Source organism: Lethenteron reissneri, chromosome 21 (assembly GCF_015708825.2).
Source record: "Lethenteron reissneri isolate LAM-NWPU_2019-01 chromosome 21, ASM1570882v1, whole genome shotgun sequence".
NCBI lineage: Eukaryota > Metazoa > Chordata > Hyperoartia > Petromyzontiformes > Petromyzontidae > Lethenteron > Lethenteron reissneri.
Genome location: NC_083799.1, coordinates 10,434,629 through 10,456,893, shown reverse-complemented (window position 1 = coordinate 10,456,893; position 22,265 = coordinate 10,434,629). Strand labels below are relative to the sequence as shown.

General features: G+C 50.1%; 1 protein-coding gene across 1 annotated transcript in view; it reads left to right on the top strand.

Moving 5' to 3' along the window:
* LOC133345213 (enteropeptidase-like) overlaps nucleotides 1–22,265 on the top strand; it is a 29,738-nt gene continuing 7,473 nt past the window's right edge. The window contains exons 1-11 of the mRNA XM_061555772.1: nucleotides 1–258; nucleotides 2,379–2,494; nucleotides 13,066–13,133; nucleotides 13,483–13,655; nucleotides 15,282–15,881; nucleotides 16,911–16,997; nucleotides 18,222–18,347; nucleotides 19,110–19,250; nucleotides 19,923–20,033; nucleotides 21,203–21,335; nucleotides 21,681–21,779. Coding sequence (XP_061411756.1) covers nucleotides 105–258; nucleotides 2,379–2,494; nucleotides 13,066–13,133; nucleotides 13,483–13,655; nucleotides 15,282–15,881; nucleotides 16,911–16,997; nucleotides 18,222–18,347; nucleotides 19,110–19,250; nucleotides 19,923–20,033; nucleotides 21,203–21,335; nucleotides 21,681–21,779 — 1,808 coding nt within the window. The 5' untranslated portion in view covers nucleotides 1–104. The remainder of the gene's footprint in view (nucleotides 259–2,378; nucleotides 2,495–13,065; nucleotides 13,134–13,482; nucleotides 13,656–15,281; nucleotides 15,882–16,910; nucleotides 16,998–18,221; nucleotides 18,348–19,109; nucleotides 19,251–19,922; nucleotides 20,034–21,202; nucleotides 21,336–21,680; nucleotides 21,780–22,265) is intronic.

The window sequence follows — 22,265 nt, the reverse complement described above, 5'->3', positions numbered from 1 at the left end:
CCAGTACGCCTGTGCACCGCACAATTAGAGGTGCTGTGGCCACATTGGGGCCACACTTCAGCTGTAGCTATCCCATTCAAAGCATAACGCGCAGCAGAGAGGGCATGGAGGAGGTGAAGGGGAAGCGATCGTCGAGGTGGACCAGCCTCGAGGTCACGCTGATAGTCTTCTGTGCCCTGGGCACGGTGGTGTGCGCCGGTCTCATCGCAGTGGCCTGGCTGGCCATCGATGACAACTCCCAGCTGTCCGCCAAGGACGGTGAGTTGAAAGGATTTGGTACGAAAACAGGGGTTGGGTTTAAGCTATTTTCACGATGTGTTTTCCCGGTCTGTACGGATCGTTCGCCAAGATATTCGATTGTTTCCCTACACGTGCTTCGTGGATGTAAATAAAGTTACCCCTCTTTGTGAATATCGTGTTCAATTTAGACACTGCGTTGGTCAGTGGTGCACAAATAAATACTCAACTCGCTCCTCAATGACACTGCATAAAAAGGAATAATTATGTCTGTTAAGAAACAAAGCAAATTACACTATTAAATTATTTATGGTGCAACGATGGAAAGCTCATTTGCACACAAGGAAGTAGTCTGGCAGATCGGGGCTGTAACTGATTAAGCCCAGCACAAGACAACCATTGTTCCTATTCTTTCACATGTTCTACCAAACAACGCTATATCATTTGCAAATACAATAGGATACACAACTCGCTACTTTTGTTAACATTTTAACATCTATCATTTTGTTAATATGTATGTACAGTGGAACAAATTTTAAATAGGGGAAAGTGTGAATAGTTGATGTAAGAATATACATTACGTTTTGCCTGTAAAACGTATCGAGTGTCCTAATATTTTAAAGACAAACTGACGTTACTGTAGTTGTATCTTCTAGACTCCCTACACGGCAGTTTAATAACCAGTGTATAGTTCCGGACGATAATCCATTTACATTTTACACTTTATCGTAAACATGTTCCTGGCCGCAACTTAAACGTGTGTGATTTCCCCCGCACTCCAACGACGTGTGTCTCGTATTGTTGGCACCCTTGTTTCCACTTGATGTTTAGGTAAACATTAAAAATCCACAGCCCGTTGCAGAAGTCATGCTCTCTCTCTGATGCACTGCCACCAGCCACGATCTAGCCACTGTTTGGATCAAGGTCTTCTCTCCCCACGTTAGTTTCTGCAATATTTTTGCTGTCTTTTCTTGGATTTTCTGTTTGCACTTAGTCACATATTCACTTTAAGATGTTTTTTGTTCATGTTTTTTGTTTTTTGTTTGTTGCGGTTGCACCCGATTCAAGAGCTGAATGGCTCACAGGGCTATACCTAATAAATGAACTTGAACTTGAACTAGTTGCAATCCCTCGTGGTCTCACGACACCACAGTCGATCTGTCTCCTGCACGTGAGCTAATCTCATCGCTCCACCACGCTGGTGGTAGTTGTCCTCTCGGGCACGTTCTCTTCTTTGCCTCCACCATTGCCATCACATTTTGCCACTTAACCTTGACGAAGGCCTGCCACTCATCATTTTAAAGTAAATGTTGTAGAGTAAATGTTGTAAATGTTGTCGGTCTGCAACCTTTTTCTTTGAAAATCAAATACCATCAAGTAAATATTATACTGTTCGCAGAGTTGTACGAGTAAGTAAATGTATGTGTGGCATCCGAGACCAGTGAGCCCTCATGTTATTGGCAGATCTAAGCTTAACCTAAGCTGTACATCGGATGCGCTTCTGCGGCCGTCTGGAACTCTCTTCCGATATGAGCTGTGCACTTTTAGATCTAGATTGAAATGTAATTTCTTTAGAACTGCTTTTTATGCTTAGTTTGTTGTCCTTCCCGCGCGCACCTCCGATTAGCTAGGTTAGCTATGCACGGTGCGAAAGGAATTAAACATACATACATACATTGTCAAATCTGTAAATGACAAGAAAATCCCATCATAACAGGAAAATAATGCAGGAAGGAAAGTCATAGGTATCAAACTACGCACAGATACATGTTAAAAGCACTCGGACTCCGAGCATTATGCAATAAACCATCAGCAGTTTCTCAACATTGTGTTGTGCTTGTATGTACATTGATTGTGTTATGGTTATATTTAATTCCATGTCAATAATAGCCAGCCTTCTTGTAAACAAGTCGCATGCAGTGCCATAAAGTAACTTTGTGTAAATATGTCCTTGAAGACATGACACTGTTTTGGGGTGTGATGTTGTTCACAGTCTTGTATCACACCCGGCAGGTGTTTTCATCCAGGTTAAATTTGTAATAATTTATACGTGACCCAAATAAAGATCAGGCAGCACTTGTATCCTTATGCTCGACTGCTCAAGTTTGGTGCTTATGAGAATTGTGTCTTGGTCAACTTAGAAACAAATGAAATTTCCGGAAAGATGAAGATCGTGGGAGGAGCCTCGTACAGCCCACGGTTGCATGACCCGACCTCGACAGAATTCAAAATCCTGGCTTTTGATGTTGAACATACGGTAAGATTTCGATTTAAAGCTTTCGTGACTGCAGGGATTCATATTCTTGGTTCTTTATTTTATTATGTTTTATTTGTATTATTTGTATTATTATTTTTATTTCCATTCTACGTGACTTTACCGAAAGAACCAAGAATATACGGTAAGATCAACGTTCAACGTCTCCTGCACCAGAATGTATGGTCCCTACGTGATGTGTAGCTTAACCAGTAGGAATATCTTTATCAAATATATTTTACTATGTGTTAACTTTTTCTAGTTCGATCATGTCATGAGATAAAGTGTCCATTCGGAGTTCTCACAGAGCAGTACATCGCCACATGTTCGCGAATGGTCCACTGAAGCAGATATCACAGATCTGAGATCACTTCAAGTGAACTCTTATTGACATCAGGGGGAAGCGCACTTTTCCATGTGTACAACGTCAGAGATACAGCATAATAATCGAATGAAAGTCAATTATATTATTCTCAGGTCTAGAATATTTGCCAAATTAAGTGAAACACCAGATTTGCCATTTTTTCCACTCATGGTTGACCAGACTGAAACCGTTGAACTCATTACACTCAAGAACCTCATTTAATTTTCTTGTTTAGTTTGTTGTCCTTCCACCGCACCTCTGATTAGCACGGTTGACTTCGTACGGTGCGAAACAAGTTCAACATACATGCATACGTAATCATCGGTGGCCAAAACCTCCATTTGAACAGAGTTGCTTAGTGCTCTGACCTCTTAGCCATCCAGCCATATGACCTTTAACCAATTATTTTCCACAAAATTTAAAGCAGCAACGGATTGACAGTAAGGAAGGGTCCAGATATTCCCAGTCCCCGTTCACCATTGTTATTGTGTGCCAAATGGATCAACTGACACAATGACAAATTGACTCACTGATAACATGCTGCATAAACAAGTCCATCATTCCTTTATCTTTTGCTGGTCTGACCCACTTAATGCACATGTAGAAACATGCATTGAAATTATTCAGATTATTTTGGTGATATAAATGTCCAAATGATGGGCCATTTTGTTGAGCTATAATTTATGGCCAGCAGTGGCGTAGCTCGGATATTTTGCGCCCGGGGACGAACTATAAAATTGGCGCCCCCCCCCCCCCGTTTAATCACATACCAAAATGTAATTACATGACATGTAGGCTGTGTGTGGCGGGATATATAAACTTTTAGGTTGAGGTGTAGATTTGTGCAGTAGTTTCAGGCTGCCGCGCCCGCCGCAATAAGTTATAATGTAACGTTGTAAGCCTCATTTTGTCGCCCCTTTACCTTGGCGCCCGGGGACATATGTACCCCCTGCCCCCCCCTAGCTACGCCTCTGATGGCCAGGTCGCTTTTGAAAAATAAGTTAATACCTCAGTAGGCTTTGACTGGTAGGATGTGGATGTTTAGTTGTATTTGTATGCGTTTGGTGATTTGTTTACCTTTCTTGTACTTTGCACTCCTGTCATGTTTTTGTACTGTTTGTTGTTGGGACATTCTGACCCGCCTCTACTGGACATCTATGACAAAGAGCTTTATAGCTCATCGGATTCCTCCACTATAAATAAATATCTGATTCCGCCATCATGGAAATCGTCTTGAAAGTTTATCCTCCGAGTGCAGTTTAAGAAATATAGACAAATGCATTTTTAGACATTCTACAAAAGAAAAATATCTTGTAATAATATAGTTTGAGTATATTTAATGAGACGAAACGACAGTTGCATTTTGACCTTTATTTTTTTTCATCATTTAGATTGTAATCAATTTGTGTTTAACTAACGCAAGTTCTGTGGAACATCTCACACTGGTTTATCTCAAACGTCATTGTGGGCTCAAGTTGTACTTTGATTTCAGTCGGGTTGCGAGGAATGTTACATCAGAGCGAGGTGCAGCCAACGCTGTTGGCTATAATAATATAATTAATGTCTTCTTGGGGCTCAGATTCTCACTGAATATTTTCCTGGTCGGTGACAGACTGGCGAATAGGTACGTGATGCTGCGTAGCCACAGCGATTAGCCAGGGGTAGCATAAATATGTTATGCCCGGTGTAGACCTGGACAGACCTTATGTTATTATATCTGTACCACACATATAACCCCCTCCTCGCCGCACGTTACGGAATGACAGCAAATTATCAACGTCATAAAGCGTACAGAAACATATAACACAATGACAATGAAACAAAATGCTATTTACAATAAAATAATAACCATACTCTTTGGTTCTTTCGGTAAAATCACGTAGGTAGACAAAATAATAGATCACGACGTTTCGATCGCAACGCAAGCGACCGTCTTCAGGTGAGAGATAAAACCGACTGCGAGACACGCTGTTATATAGACCCGGGAGGGGGAGGGCCGCCGCACCAGGCAAGAGGGTGGGGGTCAGAGACCCGCATAAAAGCACGGAGGCGAGAGAATTGCACCGACCGCAACACAAGTGATCGTGAGAGACACACACACAGAAACACCACAGCAAGTCACAGTCCGTCACAACACGAGCGTCACCGCCACATCGAGGGAAAGGAGCAGCGGCGGCATTGCCGGTGAGACATCCAACACGCTAATGTAAAGACATCCAACCTGGCAATGCAACTCAGAGAGTCGGAAATAACTATTAAAACTCGGCAGATCGGAAGGAAACATCACAGCCAGTTAAGACTTTACCTGGTTAATAACGTCCTTCGACCAAGCAGCTCTCTCTAAAACCTTCGGCTGCTAGACCACCCAGGTTTCATGGCCTTCCAAAAATCCATAAAGAAGGTACTCCACTCCGTCCTATCGTATTCACCATTAACTCACTCACCTACAAACTGGCCCGATTTCTGTCTGAGACTCTGCTCCCATTCACGGGCAAGACCACCTCAGCTGTACTTAACTCAGCTCACCTGGTTTCTCTAATCAAGGACATCTCACCATCTCCAGATGATTTGCTTGTCAGTTTCGATGTAGTCTCTCTGTTCACTAAGGTACCTGTGCCTGACACCATTGCAATCATTGAAGACTTATCCTTCTCACTTTGAGTACAACACTTAGATATTTCCGTCTCTACTGGCTACACACAAGGCCGATCACTCGGCGTGGTCCCACCGCCCTCACTCGGCTATGCCGCTGGCTGGCGGCGTGACGATGACGGCTATGAAAGTCCCGCAGGAGATCTTCCACGTGGCCGGACGACGGAGAGAGATGACGGCGAGCAGCAACGCAGTCCAAGAATCCACACACGAACCTCGAGCCCTGGTCCGCCCCCGCTTATATCTCCCTAGGCGCAGCTAGGCTCCGCCTCCGGCCACACCCTCTCGTGAAACAATCGATGAGGTTCCCGAAGTTCATCTCGGCTAATCCCGCCTATTACCTTTGCCCCAGATACCTCTCCCTTTCAGATTGGATGTTGTCTTAGCGGTGCCCGTACCCGTGCTTCCCTTTCCAAGCCAGCAGGTGTCATCATGTCATTACACATGTGTAGGGATGTTAGAGAGAGGGCCGTTATGTATGGCAGTCTATGGGAAAGAAACACAGTGGGCGGGGCTACGTGTGTGCACAGGGAGGTGCCCTCTGCGACGTCCGAGCCAGACACCCTGGGGGGGGCTGGTTTGGCGTTATGATCCCCCGGGGCCCCACCCCTCAGGGAGGGTTGGGTATAAAAGGGGACGTTATATGGGCTCGGGAGTTAGTTATGTTATAGTTAACTAAGAAGACGGAAGACGTCTTAGATAGAGCCCTGGACTCCCTCGTTCGATGTCCTTGTCAGGGCCGAACAGGATCGAGCCAGCGGCGTGGTCCCGAAAGCCAGAGCCGGTGCTCTTCTAAGAGCTGGTCTGGGACTCCGGGTACCGGCCCGACTTACCAGTGTCGGGCCAAGTAGCCTCCCCTAGCCCAGTAGTGGAGGACTGTGAGGTAGGCTAGGACTTAGCCAGGAAGTGTATCCTTGAGCTAGTCGGGTGAGGGGGCCGATACCCCCTCCAGTACTGTATGTCACATACGAGTTGTGTTGAATAAATATCCGTGTGCCTCCACCTCGGCGTCAAGTGTCTTCACCGGTACTTCAACTGGTGTCAGAAGTAAAACTCGAACATGGACACGCGGAAGACAACGCGGGCCATAGTACCGCAAGAAGAAGATACGGCCGAGATCGAAACGCCCGGGACGGCTACACAAGCCACAGTGCAGCCGGAGCCTGATGTCTCCTCACCGGGGCATCCGAGTGAAGGAGGATCACAGTCAGACGCGTTGCGGCTGGCTCACGGGAGGCTGGCGGAGCTGTTATACGCCGCTGCCGCCACGCTAGAGTCCATCACGCGGCTGGGGGCCGGTGATTCAGCACGGGGCGAGACGGCCCAACGACCAGGGCGCCTTCCCGCCATTTCGGAGCAGCCCGAGTTTGAATCTCCCGCCATCGACGCTGCAGCTGTTCGGGGCGTGGCCAGCCTAAACATCCACTCCGGCATCGCCGTCGCTGAAGCCACGACGTCATCACCACCGCGACAGGCGATTCCATCGGCCGCTCGTACCAACGCACAGCCAAGTGGAGGTGACATCCGCCCGCGGGAATCAACAACGACCGCTGCACTCCATCAGAGGCTGCCCCCGCTGAAAGAGTTCGTCGGCGCGGAGGGGGACTGGGCCGGGTTCCGCAGGCGATTCCTCGCCCATCAAGAGATGGCGAAGTGGACAGACGAGGAGGCTCTCTGCGCGCTGCCGGCGCTCCTCGACAGCGACGCGCTCGCAGCCCTCACATCGGCACCTAAAGAGAGGCGGGCGACGTTACCGATGGCGCTGCAGCTGCTGGGAGGGGTCTACGGACCATCGGCGGAATGCAGACAGGAGTTCTACGACCGCAAGCGGGGTGAAAAGGAGTCGCCCCTGGCGTACCGAACGAGCCTCCTGGCGATGGCCAAGTCGGCCTTCCCCCGTATGGATGACGACGGCATCGACGCTATGGTGACGGAGAAAATACTCCTCCTGGCTGACGACCTTGACATCGCTGTCGTCGCACAGGAGGACGCGGAAATGACATCGCTCCAGGCGGCGCGGCTCCTCCACGCAAACCTCCTGTCGCTCCGGCGGAAAGCCAGCAGGGCATCGGCGAGGCGTGCGGTGGCTGCAGCCACCCTTCCGACGGAGGAACTCTACGCCGTCGACCACCGACGGCAACAGGCGACGAGTGCACGGCCGGGCCAGGACGGGTCGGGCCGTTCCGACCATTCGTCACCTCCGACGCCGCTCCCACGGTGTTTTAACTGCGGCGTCCGGGGCCACGTCGCCTCGGGGTGCCGCTCTCCTCGTCAGCGCGGGACGACACCTCACCGGGACGACGGGCCTCATCCCAAGCTCCACCATCAAAAACCGGCGAGTCGCGGCACCCCACACGTTTGGCCCACACACACACCCGTCACGCACTCAAACACCGCGACGAGAGGGGGGCCGGTATCACGCACCATCGCACCATCACGCACCACTCCGGGTACCCATATCGAACCCGGCCAGTGGTCCGTGCTGGCCGATCGTGTGGTTGCCGCATCGTCGGGGTCGTTGGCCGTTGTGGGGTATATCGACGGGGTTGAAGTGCGCATCCTGGTCGATACGGGAGCATCGGCGACTATTATTTCGGAATTAATTTATAATATTCTCCCTGTCCGGAGTCGTCCCTTGATGCCAGTTAACATACCATTCTATGCGGCTAACGGGGGCTCACTTGGCATCATCGGACAAATTCGTGCCCAAATTTGTATCGGGGAAATAAAATTATCTGGGCCGATTTTTGTTTCTTCCTCGCTGGCGGTTCCGTGCCTGCTGGGGACAGACTTCCTGGCCAAAATGCCGATTGTAATTTTGATCGACCAGGGTTGCATAGAGCTTCCGTCGGGCAGACGCATGGCGTTTCTGCCATCACCGGTTGCGACGCGGACGGCGTTCGCGACGGTGCCGGCGTTCGTGGAGAGAACGGTACGCGTCCCTCCGGGGACGCAAATGTTGGTACCCTTGAAACTTCGGCGGCCCCTCGTTACGGGTGCTGGGGCACAAGGGGTACTGTTGGGACCGTCTAGGGCCGGGGTTAGTGGACCTGACTTACTTCCGGCCCAGACCATAGTGAGAGGGAATGGTGAACCCTTCATCGCGGTCCTAAATGTGGGCTCGCGGACGGTGGTGGTCCCACAGGGGACCGTGCTTGCTCACGCAACGCCGGTGCCGTGTGAGGAACCCGCCGTAAATAGCGTCAACACTGTCCCTGCGTCGCAACCGCATTTGGACAGCGATGAAGGGTGGCTCGAGGCGCTTTGTGCGGGATCGACGGACCTGTCCGATTCAGAGCGTCAACAACTTAAAACACTACTGCGAGAATTTTCCGACGTTTTTAGTCGAAATAAATATGATTTGGGTTGCACTCACTTGCTGCGTCACCATATTGACACGGGTGACAGCGCGCCAATTCGCCAAAATCCGTTTCGGTTGAGTCCCGCCGAAAAGGACCATGTCAAATCGGCTGTTGATGACATGTTGGCCGCAGACATTATTTCTCCTTCCACCAGCCCTTGGGGAGCGCCGATCGTCCTGGTTAAAAAGCAGGACGGTTCGTTGCGGTTTTGCGTTGACTTCCGGCGTCTTAATAAAATTTCGGTTGCCCTCGGATGGATGAATCGCTTGACGCCTTGGCGGGAGCGCGATTCTTTTCCACACTCGATTTACTTTCGGGATTCTGGCAGCTTCCTCTGGATGATGAGTCAAAGCCTAAAACTGCTTTTCGTACACCGCACGGCTTGTTTCAATTCAACCGGTTGCCGATGGGCTTACACTCAGCGCCGGCAACTTTCCAGCGTTTAATGGAATTGGTTTTGGCTGGACTGCAATGGGAGTCGTGCCTCATTGATTTGGATGACGTTATCGTCTTTGGTAAAACTTTTGATGAACATCTCCAGAGGTTGCGGGCGGTTTTCCTAAAGATGCGGGCTGCTAATTTGAAATTCAAGCCCCAAAAATGCCATTTGTTGCGTGATTCGGTGCGTTATTTGGGGCACATCGTGGGACGCTCAGGTATTGCTACCGATCCCGCCAAAACGCAGTGTGTCAGCTCCTGGCCGACTCCCACCTCGGTGGGAGAGGTCAGGAGTTTCATTGGGTTCGCGTCGTATTATCGACGGTTTGTTGCTGATTTTGCAACAATTGCTAAACCCCTGCACGCTTTAACATCTAAAGGGGTTCGGTTCCACTGGGGCCAAGAGGAGGAGGCTGCGTTCCGCTCCCTTCGGGACGCCCTGGTGAAAGCCCCTCCCTTGATTTACCCTGATTTTTCGAAGCCCTTTTTGCTCGACACCGATGCGAGCAACACGGGTATTGGGGGTGTGCTTTCCCAGGTGGTTGATGGCGTTGAACGGGTGGTCGCGTACGGTAGTCGGGTGTTGTCTCCTGCGGAGCAGAGATATTGTGTCACCCGTAGAGAACTGTTGGCAATTGTTTTTTTCATCCAACAGTATCGCCCATATCTGTACGGTCGGCATTTCACCGTCCGCACAGATCATGCGGCACTACAGTATGCCCTGCGAGTTCAACAACCATCGGGACAGTTGTCTCGATGGTTGGAGGTTCTCCAGGATTTTGATTTTGAGACCACTTACCGTAAGGGCGTTCGCCATACCAACGCGGACGCTCTGTCACGCATGCCAACCACCTCGGAATGTGCATGCCTCCTGGGGTCGGGACGTTGCAGACCTTCAGGGGACGCATCGGTTCCGATCCTGGCAGCCACCGACGACGACGAACCACTGCCTGATAATTCGATCGAACAACAGGGAAGGGATTCCCTGTTGGGGTTGCCCGTCACTGAGTGGGGGCGCCTCCAAATGGAGGATACCTCCCTCCTCGGGTGGCGTCGTCGCGTCGGGGGTGCTGGGCGGGTGAAAGGTGATTCGGGTGCATGGGAAATGGTACAGGGTCTGCTCATGCATTGGGACGGCAAATCACAGCGACATCGCCTGGTCGTCCCTTCTGAGTTGCGAGGCAAAGTGGTGTGGGCCGCGCATGAGCGCCTGTTACATCTGGGGACTCTAAAGACCCTTGCACTGATACAACTAGATTTTTTTTGGCCTGGTATGACAAAGGATGTTGGGGATCTTTTGAGTTCATGCCCGCGGTGTGCGCAACGGAAACCGCCGGCACGGGAGTCTAACCCGCCTTTGCAATCAATCAAGGTGTCCAGAATAAATGAGCTTGTCGCGCTGGACATCTTGGGCCCATTTCCCGCCACCCCCAGGGGCAATAGGTATTTGCTGACAGGAGTCGAGTATTTTACGCGCTGGCCCATGGCCTGGCCCCTTGCCAACCAGTCGGCAGCAGCCATCGTGGACGCCTTTGTTCAGGGATACGTCCTGGACAAAGGTGCTCCGGAACGGCTGCTGACCGACCAGGGTAAAAATTTTTCCAGCAAATTACTTAAACAAGTCTGTGACCTCTTAGGCACAAAGAAAATTCGGACCTCCCCGTATCACCCACAGACTGACGGAATGGTCGAGCGCCTGCATCGCACCATTTCGTCAATGATGGCACAGCAGGTCTCAGATTCACAGACTGATTGGGACCTGCATATTCAAGGGGTCTTGGCGGCATACCGGATGGCACCCCATGCAGCTACGGGATTTTCCCCCTTTTACCTTATGTACGGTCGCGAACCCGACCCGCCTGTTCGCGCCCAGCTGCAGATCCCCGACCCGCAAGGAAAAACTAAATTGGCTGACCACGTCAAATTTAATCTGGCTAAATTAACTGAGGCGCGGGATGCTGCGAGGTTGAACTCGGACCGCCGTCAAAAGGCGAACGAGCGCCTCAGGCTGGGTCGGGCGCATGTAATACAGTGGAAACCGGGGGACAGGGCATGGTTGCACTGTCCCCAAGTGCCCCTGGCTACCTCCCCTAAGCTGGCGCGGCCGTGGCGGGGCCCTGTGGAAGTGGTCGAGGTCTTGCGACCACAGTGCGTGCGCATTCGATGGGGCAAGCGGCGATGGTTCGTGCACCCCTCTCGGTTGAAACCCTTCGTCGCGGTACACAAACCCACTTCACGCATGCGTGGCCAGACGTGTGGGGGGTCGACCGACTCACTAGGTCCGTCTCCACCGCGCTCACCTAATGCCTTGCCGGCCGTGCCACCTCCAGGTGCATCGAGACTGACGGGCTCACGCCCGACCACCCCTTCTGGGGATACCAACAGTCACGCGGCATCAGAGGAGGTCTCACTCCGGGACGGACGATTACCACCTGACGGTCCGCCACCCGGGGTTTCCCCGTGTGAGGGGCCCGCCGCAAGGACACGCGCAAAAATGCGCAGACTGTTGTGAAACCGCAAGATGTGTATATATGTTGTGTTCATTGTGTGTTGTGTGGGGGGGTGTGTTCCCTGCCCATTGAATTTACATACGTTGTGCTCACCTGCTGTTGTATGTATGGTGGCTTCGCTGCAAATTGTATATAGCTTGTTCTTACGGAATTCGTATTTATTCAAGGGGGGGTGCGTCGGGTTGTTTTTTTTTCCTTCTTGCTGTTGCATTTTTTTTGTGTTCTTGTTACCGTTCTTGTTATTGTTGGTAATTAGTGAGGCACACGCGCGGTTACGGTAAAAATTCATTTTTATTGTCATTCTGTATGTTGGCAGCCGGGACGGCTGCGAGCTATGTAGGGGGGAGTGATGTAGGGTTGTTAGAGAGAGGGCCGTTATGTATGGCAGTCTATGGGAAAGAAACACAGTGGGCGGGGCTACGTGTGTGCACAGGGAGGTGCCCTCTGCGACGTCCGAGCCAGACACCCTGGGGGGGGCTGGTTTGGCGTTATGATCCCCCGGGGCCCCACCCCTCAGGGAGGGTTGGGTATAAAAGGGGACGTTATATGGGCTCGGGAGTTAGTTATGTTATAGTTAACTAAGAAGACGGAAGACGTCTTAGATAGAGCCCTGGACTCCCTCGTTCGATGTCCTTGTCAGGGCCGAACAGGATCGAGCCAGCGGCGTGGTCCCGAAAGCCAGAGCCGGTGCTCTTCTAAGAGCTGGTCTGGGACTCCGGGTACCGGCCCGACTTACCAGTGTCGGGCCAAGTAGCCTCCCCTAGCCCAGTAGTGGAGGACTGTGAGGTAGGCTAGGACTTAGCCAGGAAGTGTATCCTTGAGCTAGTCGGGTGAGGGGGCCGATACCCCCTCCAGTACTGTATGTCACATACGAGTTGTGTTGAATAAATATCCGTGTGCCTCCACCTCGGCGTCAAGTGTCTTCACCGGTACTTCACATGCTTAAGGATTACAATAGCCATCAGTTAAACTGTGTGGTTGCAATATTGGAAATATATTCCTTACATAATGAAGTTATTATTTTAATTAAATGTTCGAGTGATATTCAACAGCACATCACAGAAGCATTTAAGACAATCACATCTGAGGTGCTAGCTGGCGAGACCTCACACCTGTGATGTCTTATCGGCGAAAGTGCCCACCCCCGCCCCCTCTGAAAATTAGTGAAGAACACTGGATTACAGTAAGAAATAAGTTCTTTGTGCAGTTACTTTGTCATGTGAGGTTCGATGTCTACGTGTCTTGCAGATTAACAAAGTTTATTCAGAAAGCTCCATGAAGGACGACTACGCCGGCTGTCGCGTGGTGGCGTTTGAGTGAGTGACTGCCATCCGTCCTCCTTTTCCCGTGATTACCCTTCCGCACCTCCGATTAGCACGGGTGGTTACGTAAGATGCGATAGAAGTTCAACACACACACATCCGTACATTTGAGGTAGCTTTCCTGGAAAATATTTTAGCCTTTCCAGGGAAAAAAATCATCTTGATTATTGTTTTGTAAATTTTCATAAATTATACACCATTCAAGACAATGTACTTCCACCTCGTTCTCCCCTCTTGTGGTATACTGCAGTGAGATATTCTTATTTTCGTGATGCGTCCCGGTTTTTTTTGTATTGCATCTCGGAGGTGGCAACGCCGATTGAGCAAGAATGCGTGCGTTCAGGCAGGGCAGCGTGTGGGTACTGCTGGGGCTCAAGTTCACGCTGGCCACGTCCGAGGGGCTCGTGGGGACCGCTCAAGGGACCCTGCTGGCAGCCATCAGCCCCAGCACGCCGGTGTCCAACGTGGGCTTCCTGCCGCCCTTCGAAGTGGACATCGCCAGCGTGCAAGTGTACGGTGCGTTCGACGGCTCGCCGTGGGTCCGCGTGCATGATGTCACCCACGGCAAACAGCTCCTCAAGCTCCGATGTGTTACCTCTAACCACGCTCGCGAGAGCAATGTGAAGTCGAGCTGACATTGTGACCGATGGGGTTCATGTCACCGAACCTGGCCACCCGGCTCTTTATATGCGTCATAAAGTCGACACCGGGCCTTCAAGGAATACTCTTTGGATTGCGGGACCCCCCCCCCCCCCTTCCATTGAGTAAAACTGTGAAAGTGACAGTCATACCACAACTAACAGTCGTTGGACCCTGGGTAATCAAAGCGGAAGCACAGCCACTGCAAGAGGCAGTATATTTTTACCAGGAGATGAACTACACCTGAGAGGCAAATGCCACCATCCACTAAAACCACCGCACTGTGATGTAAATCACCGGGCAGATTAATATTCAGTAGTATGCCCTACCGACAGCTGAATTACATTTGCTGAGAGGCAGCAGCTTCTAAATCAGATACCATTTGGGCCACTGTGATGTCACATTCGATGGGGTCCTCTGATTTTGAGCTACAGCAGGTATCTTTGGTGGTTTCACACTGTCTGTGGTGTAAATGTCGTACCGTTCAATGACCTCTTGTAGTTAAAGTTGGCATTGGCCCTGGTGCAATGAACGAAAAGTGGCCCCTGTCCAATTTCCCCCATCTTTGTGGCTTATTGCCTAGGCCCCTCAGGCCTGTGGGCCCCGGTGCAGTTGCACCGCCTGTACACTCAAGAGCTACGCCTCTGCTTAGAGTGGCTAGCAATTTAGGATGTGTATTTTTGTGTACTAAACAATACAGTGAACTTAGTAGTTGAGGAGTTTCCATCTGTCCAGATGTTAACGTGTCCTGCTCTTGCTAAAATTTCCTCCCCTTTACCAAAACAAACAATAACAAAAACCTAATCTTTCCTCATGATCGAATAAAGCTCGAGTCTTTCCTTTTGAATGTTATGGCACCTTCAGATGGCATACGTATCGGGACAGTGGTGGTACACGCCTGTAACCCAGCACCATGTAGTCGCGGGGTCGGTGGATCACACAAATGTTGCGAAAACTCCCTTGCCATGGGTGCCGAGGGGTTTCACACCCTGGCTCGCCAGGAGAAGGCAGTACAGCCAAGTATGGAGTGAGGACTAATCGTCATCTGTGTCCATCTTACGGGAGGAGAGTGTTGCCCCTTCGTGTGTCTGGATTTTCTCCGGGTGCTCCGGTTTCCTCCCACGTGTATGAAGACTCACTAATTGGCTGAAAACATCTCAATTTAATGTAAAAAAACAATGTAGAATCCTCCTGAATGAAAGTCATATGACTCAGTGTGGCTCTCCTGGATACAAAATAATGGTGCACTAATTTTAAATAAAAATTGCAATTTATTTTGAACATGTTTTCTTCCCTGATATAGACATTCACTCAGTAAGCCAAGCTAATATACCCCTGTAATCATTATATCAAATATCTGATATAATTAAATTTGACCTTTAAAACTGTACATATTGGACGCAATTCATACCTTGTTCTTTTGAATCCCAGTAATATCCATCACAAAAATATTGGTTGACAACTTAAGGAAGAAATCTGACAGTAACCTTCGTAAACACACAGGTGACAAGCCGAGCACACCAACCTCCAAACCCACTCCAGCTCCAAACAATACCAGCGCACCGACCTCCAAACCCACTCCAGCTCCAAACAAGACCAGCGCACCAACCTCCAAACCCACTCCAGCTCCAAACAAGACCAGCGCACCAACCTTCAAACCCACTCCAGCTCCAAACAAGACCAGCGCACCAACCTCCAAACCCACTCCAGCTCCAAACAACACCAGCACACCGACCTTCAAACCCACTCCAGCTCCAAACAACACCAGCACACCGACCTTCAAACCCACTCCAGCTCCAAACAATACCAGCGCACCGACCTTCATACCCACTCCAGCTCCAAACAATACCAGCACACCGACCTTCAAACCCACTCCAGCTCCAAATACCAGCGCACCGACCTTCATACCCACTCCAGCTCCAAACAATACCAGCACATCGACCTTCAAACCCACTCCAGCTCCAAACAACACCAGCACACCGACCTTCAAACCCACTCCAGCTCCAAACAAGACCAGCACACCGACCTTCAAACCCACTCCAGCTTCAAACAATGCCAGCACAGCGACCTTAAAGTCTACTTTGGTCCCCGTCACGTCAAAAGGTACGACCGCATTATATTGTATGCACTGCACCATCTTGTTGTTCGGTTATCGACTGGCATTTTAGGTAGTTGTAGGCACTGCCATTTTCAACTACGTCATCTTGGATTTAAACAGTAGCAGTGCCGGATTAAGCTAAGGCGGGGCCTGTATCATACGTTACAACGGGGCCCTAAATAAAAATTAACACACGTAAATATTAAACACAAATGTTTTACTTGCATAGTAAATTGTATTTTTTGATTTGCTATTACAGCCAGATAATACGACAAATCGCTAATCTTAATCACACAGTCGTTCATAAAAGTTAACGGCAGTATAGTACTATAGTAATAGAGCAAGTGCATAATCACTGAACCGGAATTGATAGCTTGAAAGCATTTAGCGCGGAGCCCTTGAAAGTGTGGGGCCCGTTGCTACCAGGAGAATCCGGCACTGAACAGTAGCAGTATAAGAGTATCCACACCAATCCACATTTCATTGCTACCAATCGTCTTGTTCTTCTTCCTCCGCACTTCCAATTAGCGCGGTTGGTTACTTACAGTGCGAAAGAAGTTAAACATCCATAAAAATCTGAATTTTACCGAAAATTACTGACAAATGTGGTCAAACGAACAGCGATGGTCGACAGCCATGAGGCCAGGGGTGTAGGAATCCGATGGGTTTATAGTCTGAGACTGAGAGGCCCCGTCTTCACCCCGGAGGAGCTGTTGTTTACACTCCACGATGTTGACATGGCCAAGCGGTAACACGTTTGCTGCTTTCTGCCGAGGTTTGCTGTTCTAATTCAGCAGCCGCTTGTGCTGTTGTCCCCGCACATTTTCGAAAGAGTCGGCCAGGCTTGCCAGTGTCAGGGTCCAAATTTTCCAAATTTGAAAATGACTCACAAACCACCTAAATGGGTACAGCCACATGTAAATATCCTCCTCAACTGTGCTCGTCTGTGAAGCATCACGCCCGAGTGACAGCCTTGTGCCACAGCACGAACATGGAGAACACCGAACGTAACAATTTTTGTATTTGAATTGCAGAGTCCTGCGGCTCTGTCGAACTCTGGGAACCCAACACGACGTTCTCGTCTCCCAACTACCCCAACAACTACAGCGTCAACACCCTGTGTGAGTGACCTGGACGAATGAGTGCCCTGTGTGAGTGACGATTGCTGTGTGAGTGCTTGTGTAGAGGAGTAGTTTGGGGACGTGACGTCATACGCGCTGTGCGGTGCGATCACATCATGTCACCTCGGGGTACTTAAGGGGGGCCCCGTGACAAAAGCGGGGTCGTTGTGGGAGCCCGGGATGGAGAGCGGTTGAAGAGACAGTCAGGAGTAGAGCTCTGGGAGTCTGGAGAGAAGCCGGCGGTAGTTGTGGAAGATGCTGTTCTCCTCGGTCGGTCGGTGTTGGCTGAACCCCCGATCCGACTCGAGAGAGAGCGCCCAAGAGATAGCCGAGCTAGGGACAGACAGAGCCGAGGGACAACGTGAAGGACCAAGTGTAGGGCACCTACCTCTGGTGATAATTTTCACCAGTCACAAACCCTTGTTAATAAACCGGCTCAAGCCCTGACATGAATACCTGTCTCAACGTCGTCATTTAGCACACAACACTTGTATGAGTGCCCTGCATGAGGCCACGTCTCCGCCCCATAAAGACAGGGAACAGACATCAACAGGAAACACGTATAGACAATAGACAGATATAAAAACTAAAATTATAAAAATAAACTATAAACTATTTTTTATATTACCAGGTAAGGCCCATTGAGCTCTATAGCTCTTTTTCAGAAGCGACCTGGCCACAAATGATAACTCAACGAAGTGGCTTATGTGGAAATGTATTGCCGCCAAATACTCTAAAAGCATGTTTCTAAATGTGGAGGGGAAAAAACGGAGGACCCGGAGAAAAATCCATGCGACTACAGGGATATTGTGAAAACTACAAATATACAGGCGTCAGGTTCGGGATCGAACCTATAACCTTTTGTATAACAGGCGAGGTAGTTAACATCTCGGCACCGTGGTGCCCTAAAGATTGGAGACAAAATAAAGGCAGCAGACAGGAGACAGACGTGAAGACGGGAGATATCATAAACCTGTACACAAGATGGTCGTCACTACATTGCGCGTGTTCAGATGCGCTTCTGCGGCCGTCTGGAACGCTCTTCCTTCCTATATGAGAAAGCCACTGGAGCTGTGTACTTTTAAATAATCTAGATTCAAAACTCATTTCTTTAGAACTGCTTTTTGTGTTTAGTTTGTTTTCTTTTCCCTGCACCTCCGATTAGCACGGTTGGATATGTACGGAGTGAAAGAAGTTCAACATACATGCTTATGTGTCCCGCAGGCTTCTGGTTCCTGCGGGCACAGGAGGGCGACAATGTGCAGCTGCACTTCCAGGACTTCGACACGGAGACTGACAATGACATGGTGATGGTCTATGACGGCAACAGCACCAGCGCGATGCTCATCGGTAAACTCCGGGAGGACGTGATGGGGTCGGTGGGCTTGCTGGGATCCAGCCAGAGCCAGTCGCCAGACGATGACAATCGCTATAAGCCGAGGGTAGGACCCAAATAGTATTCAGTGTCCGGGGTAAATGACCGAGATAGAGTGCATCTACACTAGATTTGAAGCTTTCGTGAATGCAAGGATTTATGCTCTTAGGTTTTTTTCGGTAAAGTCACGTAGGTAAAAATAAATAATAAAAATAAATAATAGAAAAACGAATAGAACAGAAGGAGGTATTATTTTTTACATTATTTTTATTATTTCTTTGTATTTTTTATTTTACCTACGTGACTTTACCGAAAAAAAACCTAAGAGTATACATCTACACTGGTGTGAGTGTATGATGTCGAGTGTGACAGTGTTTTAATAAACGGCAACAGCTCTTATAGTATTCGTCTCTGCGTGGTTCTACTGCACTACACTTGTATGGGGAGCAGTAGTGTAGCGGTGCTACGAACCCTGCGGCCCGAGTTCGATTCCCGCTTACAGCCAACACCAGTGACGATTCTCTGAACCGGTCGTGGGCCTGCCCTAGGACGACTCAGTCTCAAATAAGTACCTAGTGCGGTGTGTAAATATCACCATGCATGGTACTTGCCACCCGCCCCCTCGTGTGCCGTGCCGGCCTTCATAGGTGCTCGCGAACAGCACTTGCCTCAATAGTCTGTCAAGGCTTTACGGGGGATATTTGTCTTGGTATGTGTGCGTGCATCTGTCCGTGCAGGGATGTTTTCAGGCAGTGGACCTGGACGCGATCTGTTCTCGACGGGCAGCGTGATGACGGTGCGCTTCAGAAGTGACTTCGTCACTAACTGCAAGGGCTTCCTTGCAAACTTCACCACCGGCTTCCGACTCGGCATGCCCCGTACGCACCTCCACCAGCCCCTGCACCCAACGACACTTGAGTGTTTTTTGCTTCCCCGCCAAGCTCGGCGGCTGTGAACACTCTAGATGAAAGTAACCATAACCTCAAAAGACCACACCTCGTGACGGCGAGTGGAGGATGCGGGGGATGGGGATGAGGGCAAGGAGTTTTGAGGACAGGGGATAATAACCAACCAATCGCTAGCCCTTCTAACTCTAACTAACTACCCAACCCTTGTGTTATCCTTCCCCCGCACCTTCGATGAGCACGGTTGGCTACGTACGGTGCGAAAAATGTTAAACACACCTTTTCTAACAGTAGTGGCGGTGCTAACAGTGGTTGATGGTGGTGGTACTAATAGTGGTGATGCTGCTAACAGAGGTGGTGGTGCTAACAGGGGTAGTGGTGGTAATAGTGGTGGTGGTCGTGGTGCTAACAGGGGTGGTGGAGGTGGTACTAACAGTGGTGGTGGTAATAGTCGTGGTGCTAACAGTGGTGCGGTAACATTGGTGATGGTGCTGACAGTGGTGGTGGTAACATTGGTGATGGTGCTGACAGGGGTGGTGGTAACATTGGTGGTTGTTGCTAACAGTGGTGGTGATGGTGGTGCTAACAGTGGTGGTGCTAACAGTGGTGATGCTGCTAACAGTGGCTGTGGCCGTGTTTTCCCAGCGCTCTGCGGGAGTGACGAGTTCCAGTGCGACAACTACCAGTGCGTGCCGAGCTCGGCGGTGTGCGACGGACGGCCCGACTGCACGGACACGTCCGACGAGAAGCGCTGTGGTGAGCGCCGCTGTCCCACTTACTGCGTGGCCACCAGCCTTGGCGCAGGCCCTCGGGAATCTGCAACAAACGCTGGAAGAGAGCGCCAACACATTTCTGACATCTATTGCCAGTCTACCTGCGTCAGAGGTCCCATTGCCTCGGAGCAAGGCTTAGCTGGTGCTGAGCTGGCTGTCCGTGGTGCTAGTTGTTGTTGGCACTGGGGCACCGTTAGCTTTGTCCATGGTTGTGCTGCAGTGTTGCTCTCTCTCTTCACTCTCACGTATATATATCAGCTCACTACCTTCACCCCACCCTCTTTCTACCCTAACTTAGTTTTTGTTTCCCCATTTTTCTAAAGCGTCTTGAGATGCGATTGCGTTTAGACCCGATATGACTTTAAATGGTTGCCGATGCTTTGTTTGGGTTGATGGTGGTGTGTGACGAGCTTTGTGCCAATTTGGTTAAACAACTCGGCCGAATCTTTGCCGTGACAAGGCTAGGGACGCGTGTTAACAGATACATGAATTACAACGTGACCGTCACTCTCGTTAATGTGACGTCACGTTCGCTAGGTTTCCACGTGGCCCTCAATGTGGCCTGTGCTCGAAAAAGGCTGCACACCCCTGGCCCGAGTGAAGTGTTCTCATTGCAAGGCCCATGGGCCACTGACGGCCCCCTGGTGGCCTTTAGTGCGGCCCCTGACATGCGGCCCCCCCGACAATATGCAAATATAAAAATACCCCCCCATCATCATCGTGCTGCTGTCAAACCCCCAATGAATTTCGATTTAAAGCTTTCGTGACTGTAGGGATTCATCTTCTTGGTTCTTTCGGTAAAGTCACGTAGAATGGAAATAATAAAATAATACAAATTAAACAGAATAAAATACAATTCTCACTATTTTTATGTTTTATTATGTTTTATTTTTATCATTTTATTATTTCCCTTCTACGTGACTTTACCGAAAGAACCAAGAAGATAAACCCCCAATGGTTTCAAATGTAACCTCACACTGATGATTTCTTATCGGCAAAAGTGCCCACCCCCCACCTCTTAAAATTAGTGAAGAACACTGCCCGAGTGCCATCATGCACCCCGCTGGCAGCAGCACGTGCCAGCCGCGATCCTCCACGCGTCGTCCCCGTCGAGTGACGGCGAGAGCCTAACGCGCGCGTGTCCCCTTGCAGCGCGGCTGGTGAACGGGACGGTGGTGGCGAGCGGCGTGGTGCAGCTCTTCGTACACGGGCGGTGGCGCGGCCTGTGCGCCAACGACAGCTGGGAGGAGCTGGCCAGAAACATCTGTCTCTCCACGGGATACCCGTGAGGGCTTACATTTCACAAGTCAAATAAAAAAAATTTAATCCGCTTTGAATCTCCACATATTAAAAAAAATGCCGTTTTAGTCGTCGGACCGTTAGATTCCTAGACGGATAATCGCGAGCAAGACGTCAACTGTTTGTTTAACAAGCGTGACTCAGCCGAGGGTCAGAGCTGGTCTGTAGGTTTGCTCTATGGAACACGCCGCTGGATAGTATTGGTCTACAATTGCAATAGGCCAATGACTACAACATATTGTATTTATATATGGAGACAGAGCGAAGGTCTGTTTATATTCATTGTCACCCAGAGTTGCTGAGCGTTCTCGATGTGTTGCCGTTCCCGCAGGGGATTGAACGGCAGTGCGTTGGTGGCCGCCGCGGGCTATGGCCCCTACGTCTCCCTCTTCGTCAACAGCAGCAGCAGCAGCGTGGGTGCAGTGATCAGGTCTGCCGTGCCGAACCCGCTACCTCCCACCTGGCAGGGGGGCATAGAGCCCATTGCCAGTCTCATCATACGTGGTGACACTCACACACAAAATCTGTGTGAGCATGTGCGAGCTGGCAGTACCGTATACATTTCATCATCATCATCATCAGCCATGGTCGATTCACTGCTGAATGAAGGACGTCCCGAAGCGCCGCCATCTCTCACTATCCTCTCGGACACGTTCCATTCCTTGGCTGGCACTCCGTTATTACTCTTGACCCATAGGCTAGCGTCCCTTCTAGCGGTGTCCTGCCCAAACGCACCTTTCTTCACTGTATATATTATCACTGAATGTATGGGCTGAGTTAATCATTACCCTCACAAAACTCAGAATAATCATCGTCGTCATCATGCATAGCCATAAGCGCAAAAAAACAGCATTCCTGCCGAGATATTCCTGGAACATCCTGCCCCCATATCCTTACCGCCCATGAGCCATCCCCG